Below are 13,585 nucleotides of genomic sequence, written 5' to 3' on the forward strand. Positions count from 1 at the left end.
TTAGTCCATATGAACAAATCCTATGCTAAGGCTTATTTTTGTAAACTTCTGTATGAACAAATATTTCATAGATGAAAATTATAGTTTTTTTGTAATTCAATTAATAACTAAAATTATAATAAGTACAATTATAGAGACAACTATTTCGAGCTACATATTGACTACATTTACAGGCATTTCAACAAATACAGAGCATTGAGGCAATGGTTTCGTTGAACTGTAGTCCAGTTTTTAATCACATTAAGTGGTAGAGTATGCCATTATGTGGAAATTCTGTTCTTTTTAAATATTTCACATCAGATTTTCTGATCAATTGAAGTTAGTATGTGCTTGCTGTTCTCAATTTCTACAGAACTATGTATCATGATATTTAAATATTTGATTCATTTCATTTCAACAAAATCTGATCATATTGAATTTTGCCCACCCCTCATATTGGATGCTTGTTACTGTTGAATTATGCTCAGACAAGCTTTCAATATTGTACGATGGCTACAGTACATGCTGCTGTTATTTTGTAGATAAGTAATATGGCAATGAAAGATAAAGATACGAAAATATAATTTCATTGAATTTCTAATGTGTTACATTACATTACACAGTCCTACTTTTACTTTATTCCTTTGATGTCTATCGTCTTTGCTCGATTCGTTCCTCACATTCAATCCAGCAAGCAGCAAAAAGCATTCATTACACATAGACAAAGATTCATGTGCAATAATCACACAGTCTTGTGTGAGATTGTTTTTTAAGGTAGAGTGGTGAGGCCAAATCCATAGAGAGAGACGGTTGAGTAGATTTGTATTTATTTAATTATTCTCTGCATGTTTCTCAGTGCCCCTGAAGTTAAGGTGTGAGCTGAGGTGTACTTCCTGTGAATACGGCTCATCCGGCCATGTTGCTTTGTGTGGGTGTCAGCCTGCTAAATGTAGCGTGGAGGCTGTGTGTCAGGGCCATAGGCCTCCCTGTGGAGTCCATTTTGTGATCCCGTCTAGCATGCCAAATGTACAGACAGCTTTACCACGCTCTCCTATCGCCGTCATGATTGTTGCATGATTAATTAAAATTTACACATTTGTATTGTTTTCTCAGCTGGTTTTACCTATTTTTGTCCTCAGGGATGAAGTTAATGTTCTAAACATGAGTCTTCTTGTTTTCCAGGTGACTTATATTTATGCATTAGCTGTGTTTGAGGACTATCTATATGCTACCCACTCTGACTCCTCCAAAGGGAGTTCCAGCGTGGAACTGCTACAGATCCACAGGTTCAACATGACAGCGGAGAGCAGGACAATGGCCAGCCTGGGGAATACCAGGGGGCTCCGTGTTTACCACAAACTCACTCAACCAAAAGGTACAGGACATTTGATAGATGGGTTCACATGTGAATGTTTGTGTCACAGTCCTCCCCATGTTGTGACTCACAAGCAGGCGTCTGGGTAGTACAGAGGGAAGATGCTTCATTGACTTATAATGATTAATCTGTCCTTTCTGATTATGTCCACAGTCAGGAGTCACGCATGTGAAATCGTTTTGTATGGAAAGCCGGGTGGATGTTCCCATATCTGCCTTCTGAGTGGCAGCTACAAGTCCAGATCCTGCCGCTGCCGTACAGGATACAGTCTGGACTCAGACGGACAGTCCTGTAAAAGTCAGTACATATTTTTCCTCAGATTTAATTTAGTGCTGTCAATCGATCGCGATAATCGCCATAATAATCTGTGACTAATTGAATGAATTATGATTAATCACAGGTTTAAAATACTAGTATGTACCTTTTTTTTGTAACAAAAACACATGTGGTGTTTATAATTAATATAAAATAAATGCATGACCAAATGGTAAGATAAATCATGTAACAGTTTTATTTGCCTTTTCACTACCATGCAGTTCATGGTAAAGATACAGGCTGAATGAGGGGGAGGAAGTTGGGGTCAAGCTTGGTAATATCAATCAATTGCATATATCTTTTTTTTATAAATGTTATGGTGTCCAGATTAATCACAAGTGTTAATGTGTTACAATGAAAGCCCTTATTTGAAAATGTGTGCAACTTTGTGTATTGAAGTACATGTTCTTGTAAACAGTCATATAACTGGTAGTGCTTCCTCTAAGAACACTAATCCTCACTAGTGCCTCAAAAGAACGTTTTGCATCAGTGCTCCCTTTGATATTAGCATTAGCCGGTAAAGGTCATGCGTCATACTAAAGCTAACAGAGTGCCACACATGCGTCAGCTTTGTAGACTGACATTGATAGAGATGAGCACTAGTGGACCACAGACCCATTTGAAAGAGACGTTCCGCTATCGACCTGTCGCCGGCCTGATTGATTATCGCCATAATGAGGATTTAAGTTTATCTGCATTTGTTGGCTGCTCTGATCAATTGCTGGACATTGTGTAGTTGACAATAAAAGCAGAAGATCAAATTGATGACACAATCAGAGGGGCCCACCAGTGTTCGATCGGGGTAACGATGCATCGAGAGACTAGCCATGACACAGTTGATTTATTCCCCCCTCATAGATGTTCTGATGACACCAGCTATCTCTGTCTTGCCCGCGCTTTCCGTCTCCCTAAGTATAATGAGATTCGGCGCTAAATGGTAGTGCTTCTTCTTACAGCAGTCACCACGGGGTTTGATATCTGGGTCTCTCGCAAACCTTAATTTTCTCCTGGGTAGTTGATATCTCCCTCACAAAATGATAAATTGAAGGGAGGCATGTGTGGTCCTCACCCACAGCATCCCAGTCTCTTGGGTAGGGGCTGAGAGCGAGGAGAGGAAGCCCTCCTTTATTCTCCTCTTGCCTTTTCCCGAGGATCCCAAAGGGTTCGAGAACATACAGGCCCCTGTGCGGCTGGCGGGCCGCCGAGGAGCTGCCTCAGCTTTCTAGGTCTCTCTGTTTGCCTTTCTACATAGACACCATGGTATTTTTGTTCAGAAGCAGTGTTCACAGCCAAGGTAAGTATTGCCATTGTCTGTTTGCTCAGGCATTTTCCTTCTCCCACTGTCAAGGCAGCTTTGTAGCGGGAGCATGATTGAAGGGGTAGAGTGAATTTATTGGCACTGATTACTGGCTCCATTAAGGTGAATGGATGGCCTTGGCTCTGGCTCTCATATAAAACAATGTGGCCAGTAAGAGGGTTTAATGCTTGAATCAGCATTGATAAATTACACCAATTAATGACAATAACAGTAAAAAAAGGTCCGTCCTTTCTTGCCTCTTAGAGCCCAAAAACGATCTCTTCCTGTTCTACGGTAAGGGGCGTCCAGGGGTGATCCGAGGCCTGGATATGAATATCAAGTCCAGCGATGAGCACATTGTTCCAATCGAGGACCTGGTCAACCCTCGGGCCATCGACTACTATGCAGAATCGGGACACATCTACTTTGCTGACACCACCAGTTTCCTTATTGGGCGGCAACAAATTGATGGAAACAGCAGAGAGACGATACTCAAAGATGGTAAGTGTAATTTGTTTTATTTACTGCAACATTTCCCTAGAATACAGTAAACTGACTTCAATACTTTATATCGGTCAGTCCTGACCAACTTGAAGAACGGTTAGGGCCATTTCTAACACCCTCATCTACTTAAACACACTCATTATATTCTAAATGTTGTGCTCATTTGTATAAAATATTATTGAATTTGCTTTACTAATCCGGCAAAAGGCTGCTCTGTAAACAGACAGTTATCAATGATTCATAATTTATACAAACAGCATCTTTCTATTTCAATATTAGAGATATATTTAATGTCACTAAATGTTAATTAATTAAATATACAACCCTTCAGGATACCACATACTTGAAAGCTGATCATATTCATATTCATTCCTTGCAATCGTATTAATATCTGTTAGTTGCTCTAACATATTTTACATTCATTAAACACAGATATTTCTGTTTGTGAAACCAATGAAAGCCATACTGCACACGTTTTATTGTATCCAACCTTAGAACACGTATTTGGTGATTCTGTTGTAGAACTGGACAATGTTGAAGGGATCTCGGTGGACTGGATTGGGAATAACTTGTATTGGACCAACGATGGCTACAGAAAGACAATCAGCGTTGCCAGACTGGAGAGAGCCTCACAGACCAGGAAGACTCTGTTGGAAGGGAATATGTCCCACCCCCGGGCCATCGTGGTGGACCCTCTAAACAGGTCGGAACAAATTGGTGGCTATACCAGCAGCTATTTCTAATCATTCGTTTTGTCTGGTCTGGAATGGACTCAGCACATTTTGGAAAAAGTGGTTGCATTGGTACTAAACTGTGTAGTGTGTGTAGGGGTTTGCAAAATCTACTATTTCAATTTTTTCAATCATAATACATTTGCAAAGGTTTGATCAAATTGATGACTGAATTTACAAGATCAACTTCTACTTCCACGTCTTTACTAGCCAAACCTTTCTCAACAACTCCGAGATTACATGCAAACTCTTAGATTGCTGTCAAATATATGCCTTTGCAGTTCACATATTTTTTTTAGCAAATGTTCTTAACAACCAAAAGCATAACATGCAAAATATGTTTTAAGACTGCCAGATTTCAAGCACAACCAAAGTAGTTTCATAACCATTAAGTAGGAGAAACGTTTTTTGAAGGCAGAGTATTTCTGTAGTGTGCCATTGAATGAGTCATGGTTTCCAAATATCTCATTGGATCTGAAGTGGCATACAATAATCCATTTTGATCTCCTTGTTGTAAATGTATTAATTACAGTATGGTTCTAGATAAGACCACTTAGCTTTATATAGATGTAAATATCTCTCTGCTTCAAAAGTGAATCATGAAAATCATTGGTTTTAGCATAAATCAGCTAGGACTGATTATCACCTCATGCATATCTCAACATAAAACATGAAAAGGTAAACCAGCATGGTTAGACTGAGACAAAATGTTATTTTATTTTAAATAGAATAGTGGCTCATCTTGCTGCAAATACACCTTACACAAAGCTACCAGTTATTTAGCCACAATTAACCTATTTCATAGCTCTGTCTCTATGTCTTCTCGCACATCATCTGTGCAATTGTTATGGAGGACTCCACCAGCAGAGATGGTATTTAACATACAGAGGAGATGCTGCAAAGCTCAAATTCATTGAGCGTCTTAAGGATCTTAAGGATTAACATTTTAAGGCTTAAATCGTATTAACACACACCAAATCCATAGCAGTCAGAGATTAGTCTTCAAGCCTCAAGAGGGTTGCTCCTATCATTTTGCCATACACGGCTGTTTCAGTGCTGTAGGTAAATACACCAAACCAAAGCCCAAAACTTAATAATACTTGGTTTTGAATTTTGCCATTTCCCTTTTTACTCTAATATGTTTTAATACTTACTTTACAAGAAGCAATCAGGTTTACAATTAGCTTTTTTTTCTATTGTTGTGCCTGGTTTTCTCCTCTTACAATCACCCAGATTTAAGCATGCAAAATACTTGTCACAGTGGTCCAGACTGTAAATCGAAGGAAAAGGAACACACTGATTTTCAAACATAAAATCTATGTGCATTCGTGCAAAGGGAAACAAAGAATCAATTGTTACAACTGTGGTGAGAATACAGCCATACACTTGTGAGACTAATGACGAAATAGCATGTTTCTCCCCGTGTCAGAATGTTCATTCCTGATAGATTTACTGAGGCAGCAGTGTCAAGGGGTGGAAATATCACGTCACTTTTTTTAATACATGGATTAATAACTTCTACTCCGACCCTCCCGCTTACAGCACAAATTATTAGAAAGCTAGTTTTGGGTCTCTGAGGGAGCATTCAGCCCGAACCCGAGAGTCCTTTGATTTCTATCTGCTCTGCTGGAGGGGTCTCTTCAGGTAACATTGATGCACCTCTGCATCCTTGCTACCATATTTTCTGCTCTGTCGGCCGCTTCTAGTCTGTGTTGACATGATAAGGACTACCGTTGTCGACTTAACAGAGTCATACCTCTCTATCTTCGCTGTATTATGGAGCCAAAACAGACTTGTGTTTTTATAAGGAATGCTCATACAAATAACATACATTTTTGAGTTAATTGATACACATTTAGTAGTGCTTTAATCGGTTTTAGTCAACTATTGATGCCTTGATGAATGTGTGTTTGTGTTGTCACTTATTTGATTACATTGCTTTGTAGAAACTGCGTGCGTGCGTGCATGCGTGCGTGGTATTGCTGAATAATTCACAAGGTCGTAAAGATGACTTGAAGTCTCCATTCACCTCCATATCCCATTCCGTTTCATCTTCCCTTAGCCAGAGCTCTATCATTGATGAGAACAGGGCGCCACATGGCTCAGTCAGCATCACTCAAACGGAGCAAATCCCCATGGCATAGTTACTAGAGAACAGATCACGTCAAATCGTTGACCCAATCACGTTTCGAATACCTCAGGCCCATTGAGAGTTCCAGTCTCGGCATACACAAGATATACTGAAAACTTAATTTGTTTTGTTTTATGGGAATATGAGGCTTCCAACTTTCCCTCAATGTGCAGTCAAGCTACACTTCAGCTTAATAAGCCTGAATAATTTCTCAGGCTACGATGCACTCTCTTTCTGACTTTTGGGGATGTTTGGTTATTTGGTTTTACATGTGGGACATTTGTATTCCAGTTAATTTCGATCTCAGTTAAGAACGCTCTTGTCACAATGTTTTCTGATCAAATGCCTATGCGGTTGAATTTGGCAGTACAGGTTCCGTTCTCTCTAATTCTTCCCAAATTAATGAATGAACGCTGTGAACCGAGCAGCTCGCGTACGATTCACAGGGGTCACGCCGGGGGTACAGAACACACGACACATTTCACTGTGAAACGGAATGCATCAATTTGACAAATGATGTCATATGTGTATGGATCGATAAGAAATCAAAGCAGGGGAGCGCTGAGGAAGGAGATCAACCATCCAACATCGTTATGTCACGAAAGTAAGGGCGGGGATGAATGAGGAGACAGCTGAAATGAAGTGCCTGAGATTGAATTTGGAATGTGATCATTGTTAGTTTGAATCCTGTGATGACTTATAAGGCGCTTTCACACCGGAGTACTTTTCCCCGTACTTTTCCCTTTTAGTTCCGAATGTCCCTGGGATTTTGCGTTCAAACCAAAAAGAGAACTTAGTTCATGAGAACTTTACCCCCTTTTCAGTCCCCACTACAGAGCATGGATGTATAATAATAGAACCTCCAGAAAAACGTGATTCTGCGATCGCAGAATTTACCGCATAATCAGCAAAATGGCGCAGATTTTTAAAAGGCTGCATATTTATCAAAAGGCCGCAAAATCCCCGCATTTTTCCACACAAAGTTGAGAAAAAAAAAAGTTAACTCGTCTTGACGTGGCGTCATCAGCTCGCGCATCACAGAATGTAAACAACACTGTATAGAGTGAACGTGTGGAGCTCACACGATAGAGAAAACACCAAGATGAAAAAATCTAATCCATCTCATTTACCGACGAACATTTCTACTAAAGACCGGGCAAAAAGTGGGGGGAAACTATTCTGGACCCCGTGCAACTGTGTGTTGGAGCATAAGAGAAAATCGACGGTGACGACCCACTTTGATTCATTCAAACATTCGAAAATGCTTTCTGCTGCTACGGACAAGAAAGCCAAACAACGCACGTTCACCGAGGCATCAACCTCCAAAACCCTTTCGAGGGCTACAAGAAAGATAACGAACGAGTAAATGAAAACAGAATGAGGCGGAAAAGTGTGTGGGGGGGGGTGTGAGATTAAAATAGCCCAATTGCTTTTACAATAAATAAACATTGAATTTGTTTAATTGAATAGTAAAGGGGTTTAAACGTTAGTGGCAGGTTGTGTGTGAGAGAGAATAAATAAGACAGCCCAATATTTTAATTTTTTTAAATTATTTTTCCCCACATATTTAGCATATTTCGCAACTTCCCGCAATTTCACCGCATAAAATCACATAAAAACCCAGCATGTTTAATCGCATAATCAAGGATTTTAGCCCGCATAATCAAGGAATTTAGCCCGCATAATCAAGGATTTTTGCCCGCGTTTTTCTGGAGGGTCTATAATAAGAACTGGATACAGCGTGGGAGGCGGGGTCTCGTTCTTTCCTATGAGAGCTGCCCATTGGCGCATGAGGAAAAAAATGGCCCAACTTTTGAGAGAGCGAAACGTCACAGATTACCCGTCATGCCTGGCTGTCAAAGCAGAAGTACCCGTATGTGCGCTCATAGAGCATGTGCAGTTGAGTTGCCCATTAATCCCCGCCCTCAAGCTCCCAATCTCAGATGCGCGTTCATAATGCAGAGGAAAATAACTCAGAATAACGTTATTAGCACATTTTACAACTTGAGGACCTAATGTTTTCAATAAGGGCTATACAAATGTTCATACTGGGTAGTTTATTTGGTTAAAAAAAAATTATCCAACGATTTACAGACCACTCTTTCTCGATGTTAGTCAATAGGAAAAAGGGTCCGGCGCACTTCCTGGGGGCTTGCTAGAGAGCAAGTACTTTCCTGGGAGAAAAAAGTTCCAATTTCTAATGGGCTGGGCGAATTGCAAACCACGCCCCGTAAAACTCTGAAAAGTTTTGTGAAGCTGCCATTGTATTTGCTGACATTAACATTATTAGCATTAGCCCAGCGCACCAACAGAGAGAGACTAACTTATGTCGGCGTTCTGGCGATTTACTCGGAAGGCTTCAGTAGAAGCCAGTCCCCAACTCCAAGCCAGTCCCCAACTCTGGTCACTTCCGGCCGGGGACTTCGGGTGGCAGTATACGCATGTAATACATCTAGATTAGGCTTTTAGTGCATTTTACAACTTTAAGGACTAACAATTATAATAAGGGCTATAAAATAGTTCATACTGGGTAGTTTATTTAGTTTTAAAAAAAATATACGCTGATTTACAGACGTCTCTTTCCCCATGTTAGTCAATGGGAAACAGTTGTTTTTGGCCGGGTGACGTCACGGACTGATACGGAAGTTGCAGTACCGCCGTTTGGACACAACGAATGTTGGGCACAGAGTCCGGCGCACTTCCTGGGAGCTTGAGTATACTCTGTGAAGTTGTTTGCGGCCTGCCAGTAAACCCAAAGCAGAAGAAGAAGAAGTGACGTCAGCGGCTTCATTTGCGTAATCTTCCCTCAGGGATTTATTCCGGTGTGAACGCAATCTGCTCTTTAGTTCCATGGGGGAACTAAGTGCTGGGAACTAAGTACGGCAAAGTACTTGGTGTGAAAGTGGCTATAGATGCCTTACAATTTCAGTGCAATGATTATGGTTTTCTGTGTGCATGGTAGCTGGATGTACTGGACGGACTGGGAAGAAGATGAAGTCAACGACAGCATAGGGCGGATAGAGAAAGCCTGGATGGACGGATCCAACCGCCGCATTTTCGTCACCTCCAACATGCTGTGGCCCAATGGCCTGACTCTGGACCATAGCACAAGTACCATGTACTGGTGCGACGCCTACTACGACCACATTGAGAAGATTAATCTCAATGGGACAGGAAGAATGGTGAGTTTTAGTATGCATGTAGAGATCCCATGGAGCAGTTAAATTATGTAGAAAGTCATTTGCAGGAAGCATTTAAGCTGTGATTCTGCTAGACTTGAGGGTTGGGAATTGGGATGCTTCTGAGATTTTAATAGCGGGCCAGAGGGTGGAATGCAAGATCCCGAATGAATAAACCTCACCAAATAAACATGTTAATTTAAAAGTGTTAATTTTATAGCATCAACACAAGTAGTTGTACACCCTGAAGTGGTCAATAAAGACAGAAAGCAGTCACATTTCTAACAGAAAGAAATGTGCAGCTGGGTTTTGACAGGCTATGTATTACCTATATTATTTGTCTTACTTGTTGAGCAACAGTTTGGTTCAACTTATTGTCATATTGAAAGAAACTTGGTCCAAAAACACCCACACCACAGAAAAAAAACATTAACTGTCAGTTCAGTTTCATTCGGCCAATATTTCTGTGCTATTACAGCAGAGTTTGACAGTTTTTCAAACAAAATGATTATGTCAAGGTCCAAAGCCATTCCTATATTTTATTTATGATACAATGTTAATCTGCAGAGCAGTGAAATTATTGCTTGCGGCTCCTCTTCCAACCACAAGTGCCAACAAGACAGCCCTTCATCCCAAATGCTCCCATCGCCTCTAGTTTCTACTGGCATATTAAGCTAATGAATTATTTGCAAATGCTATTTAATCATTGCCAAGATTCGAGCAAACATTATTATAAGCAGACAGCGGCTTGTGAATAAATGTGTGCAAAGAAATTAAACCGCATTCATCATATACTGTGTTCTACTATATTCTAAGCCCATGTTCAAACACGGAGAGCCCCCTTTTTGAGATGATTGATTATTTTGTTGCTGATGGCATCTTTCCGTGGCCACGCTAATCTTTTGATTACACTGCATGTTTGCTCCATGTTGCAGGTGGTGTACAATGGAAAAGAGCTGAACCATCCGTTCGGAATCTCTCATTATCGTAATTTCATCTTTTGGACGGAGTACATGAATGCCTCGGTGTTCCAGCTGGAGCTGACCACCGGCGATGTGACCCTGCTGCGGAGCGAGAGACCGCCGCTATTTGGCTTGCGTGTCTACGATGCACAGAGTCAGCAAGGTTGGCTGTTTTTCCCTATTTTACTCCCCATTCATTGCCACTACTAGCTGAGAAGGGTTTGCCCTGAACATAGAACCACTCTGCTCTTGGTCCAGGCACCTAAACACATGTCTTTAATGGAGAGCACTTAATGTGATACACTTGAGATTTCTACTTGTACGCCTAATGGTGTCAAATGTTATGGCGCAAACCAGGGCATTGATCAACAGTGACAGTGACTTTAAAACCATCCGGGGCTCTTCTCTATGAAGTTAAATACGTGAATCAGTGTTTAGCTCAATTCTGTAACAAATGATGATGGATTCCTGCTGCTAGTAAGCTGAAAAGAACAGATAGGGGTATCGGATATGGCTGACAGTGGAGAACTGCCTTCACTGCAGAATCTTTTGCTATCCCATTATTGGCCTAAAAAACTGTGACACCTTGTTCACAACAAGGGCTGGTTGATGCTTTTGCTGTAATTTTGCTTGGATCCCTGGTGACATGATTTTAAACTCATGCAATAGCTTGATTCATTCTCAAAGTAATTTTTATTGATTTCAAGCCATTGTGTGGTGGACATTCTGATTTACAAACTAAATATCTGGAGAGGGCAAGGCAAGTTTATTTACTATAGCACCTTTCAACAAAAGGTAATTCAAAGTGCTTTACAAAAATGAGACATTAAGAACATGGCATTTAAAAACAGTCATTAAAAACATGATAAAATATACATTACAATAAAAAAATACATGAATAAAAGTCACAGTGCAGTGTAAGATATGAATAGTTCAATTGAAAGGACACCAAATCACACAGTTCATATACTTGGCAAGAGTCTGTAGGTTTGAGATCCAGACTCTTTCCACGTCTCAGCCTCCCTGGAGAAACGTGCTGCACTTTCAAAAACAATGCAAATATAAAAACACAAATGTGCCAAAACACATGCAAAAGAAGAAATATCTTCACCAACTTGAAAAATAATTTTCAGGTTTTACGAAAACCACTGCATGAATGAAACGCTACACTTTTGGCAGAGTGAGTCTGTTTCATAATTTCAAGTGTTTCGTCAGTATTTTTGAGAAGACTAGTTACATAAGCTATCTTACAGCAGATCACTTTTTAGTGTTGCCGTTTCTGTTGTGTTTTCAGCTTATTTGCAGCGTTTTGCATTTGTAATATTTTCTTTATGCAACCCTTTTAGTAAACCCTGCACATGTTTTGTCAAGGGAATGTTTTCTAAATGCTGCGCACGTGTTTTCATTTGGTGAGGATGTTTCTTTATTTGCATGTGTTTTGGCCCATTTGTGTTTTTATCTGTGCATCGTTTTTGCAGGTGCAGCGCGTTTCTACTGATGGAAGTGTTTTTGGTCGTTAGTAGTGCGTTTGCCGCTGTCGGCCACCGTATAAAAGAGGGATATTTCATGATCGAAGCGTGCAAAAAAAGGATAAGAAGTTATATTGCTCCTATTATACTGAAAGCAAAGTTCAAGCATAATTCTAACAGTTAAAACTCCTTAATTATAAGTTAAAGGTCATATGATTACGAAAACAAGGTTGTTGTTATTATTATTAAAGGAATACTAAAATGTTCCAGTACACAGGACTGAGGGAAAGTATAATGCCAAGTTCATGATGCAGATGAATGCTTGTCTTCTGTGTGCACAGCCTAGTTTTCAAAGAAATGTTACTAGAAATGTCTCCATCCTTCAAGTCACTGAATAGATTAATTGGCTGTCCAGTCTTCTGAGTATTAGCGATTGGCTCTTACAAAACCAAAAGCTTTATCTCATTGGCTCAGCCCTTCCTTTGGGCTCTGGGGGAAATGAAAGTGACAAAGGTGTCTCATCACTTAACTTTTTATGTGACAGTATTTTTTTTGCTCTTTGTTCAAAAAAGACAAATGATTCCTCCAAGAAAGATAAAAATGTCAAATGTCCCGCACCAACCGTGTTCCCAATAATTAACTTGATATGTGGTCATAGATCACGTGGCGTACGCCTCACACGTCTGTCAAAGAGTTTTGCAACAGTGACGTGATGTAGTGACCCCTGAGCCTCTGCTGTTCACTGTACAAAAGAGAAAGTAGACAAACCACCGGCGCTTAAGGTAGGCTTTAGAGAATGTAGCTTTATATTAGCAAGACACCTTATTTGGGATTTATTTCTCTAGGTGACAACGCGTGCAGTGTGAATTATGGGGGCTGCAGTACCCTCTGCCTTACCATCCCAGGAGGCAGAGTGTGTGCCTGCGCTGACAACCAGCTTCTGGAGAAGAACAATGTCACCTGTGCAGGTAGGAGGACATCATGAATCAGACAGAGGAAAATGCCTAATATCACCCTGTCCCAGTATACTGTAATTCTGGCTTCATCCTATGGGACAGACAACAAATAATAACCTCATTTTATCACATGCAAATCTGCTAATGAACAAATAAATACACATAGTTTTCAGATATAAAAGCTGACCTCACATAGGGTCATGAGACATTATTAACATGTTTTATATGCCATCATAACTATGCCAATAATTCCCCCAAAACACATATGTCATGAAGAAGTCTCTGGTTGATTTTTTACTTTTCTCACTTTTTCTCCCCGAAGCCTCCAGTGGTGGCCTGGAGCCACAGCGATGTAGAAGTGAGGAGTTCCAATGCCATAATCAGCGATGCATTCGGGCCCTGTGGAAGTGTGATGGAGATGATGACTGTCTGGATGGAAGTGATGAGGAGAGCCACAGCTGCTGTGAGGATGCTAACACGAGTCTGTGCTGCAGGCACTGCATGCAAATACATATTGAGATACGCCTACATTCAGCAAGTAAACACAAGTAACATCATTTAATAAAATAAATACTTTAATCATTCCAAATACATTTACAGCATTACAACAGCAACAGTATAGTTCAGATACAAGACAAAAATAAATGAGAAGATTAACATATTTAATAGAGGCAAACACATTTAAAT

General features: G+C 40.3%; 1 protein-coding gene across 9 annotated transcripts in view; it reads left to right on the forward strand.

Annotated features, from left to right (window-relative positions):
- Positions 1-13,585, forward strand: part of lrp1bb (low density lipoprotein receptor-related protein 1Bb) — a 336,417-nt gene that overhangs the window by 164,972 nt on the left and 157,860 nt on the right. For all 9 annotated transcript variants that reach the window (XM_079666350.1, XM_079666351.1, XM_079666347.1 and 6 more), the window contains 8 exons: positions 1,162-1,354; positions 1,508-1,651; positions 3,231-3,467; positions 3,993-4,173; positions 9,295-9,514; positions 10,447-10,636; positions 12,788-12,910; positions 13,221-13,361. In XM_079666350.1, coding sequence (XP_079522476.1) covers positions 1,162-1,354; positions 1,508-1,651; positions 3,231-3,467; positions 3,993-4,173; positions 9,295-9,514; positions 10,447-10,636; positions 12,788-12,910; positions 13,221-13,361 — 1,429 coding nt within the window. The remainder of the gene's footprint in view (positions 1-1,161; positions 1,355-1,507; positions 1,652-3,230; positions 3,468-3,992; positions 4,174-9,294; positions 9,515-10,446; positions 10,637-12,787; positions 12,911-13,220; positions 13,362-13,585) is intronic.

The sequence above is a fragment of the Notothenia rossii genome, assembly GCF_949606895.1.
Source record: "Notothenia rossii genome assembly, chromosome: 2".
In the NCBI taxonomy this organism is placed as follows: domain Eukaryota; kingdom Metazoa; phylum Chordata; class Actinopteri; order Perciformes; family Nototheniidae; genus Notothenia; species Notothenia rossii.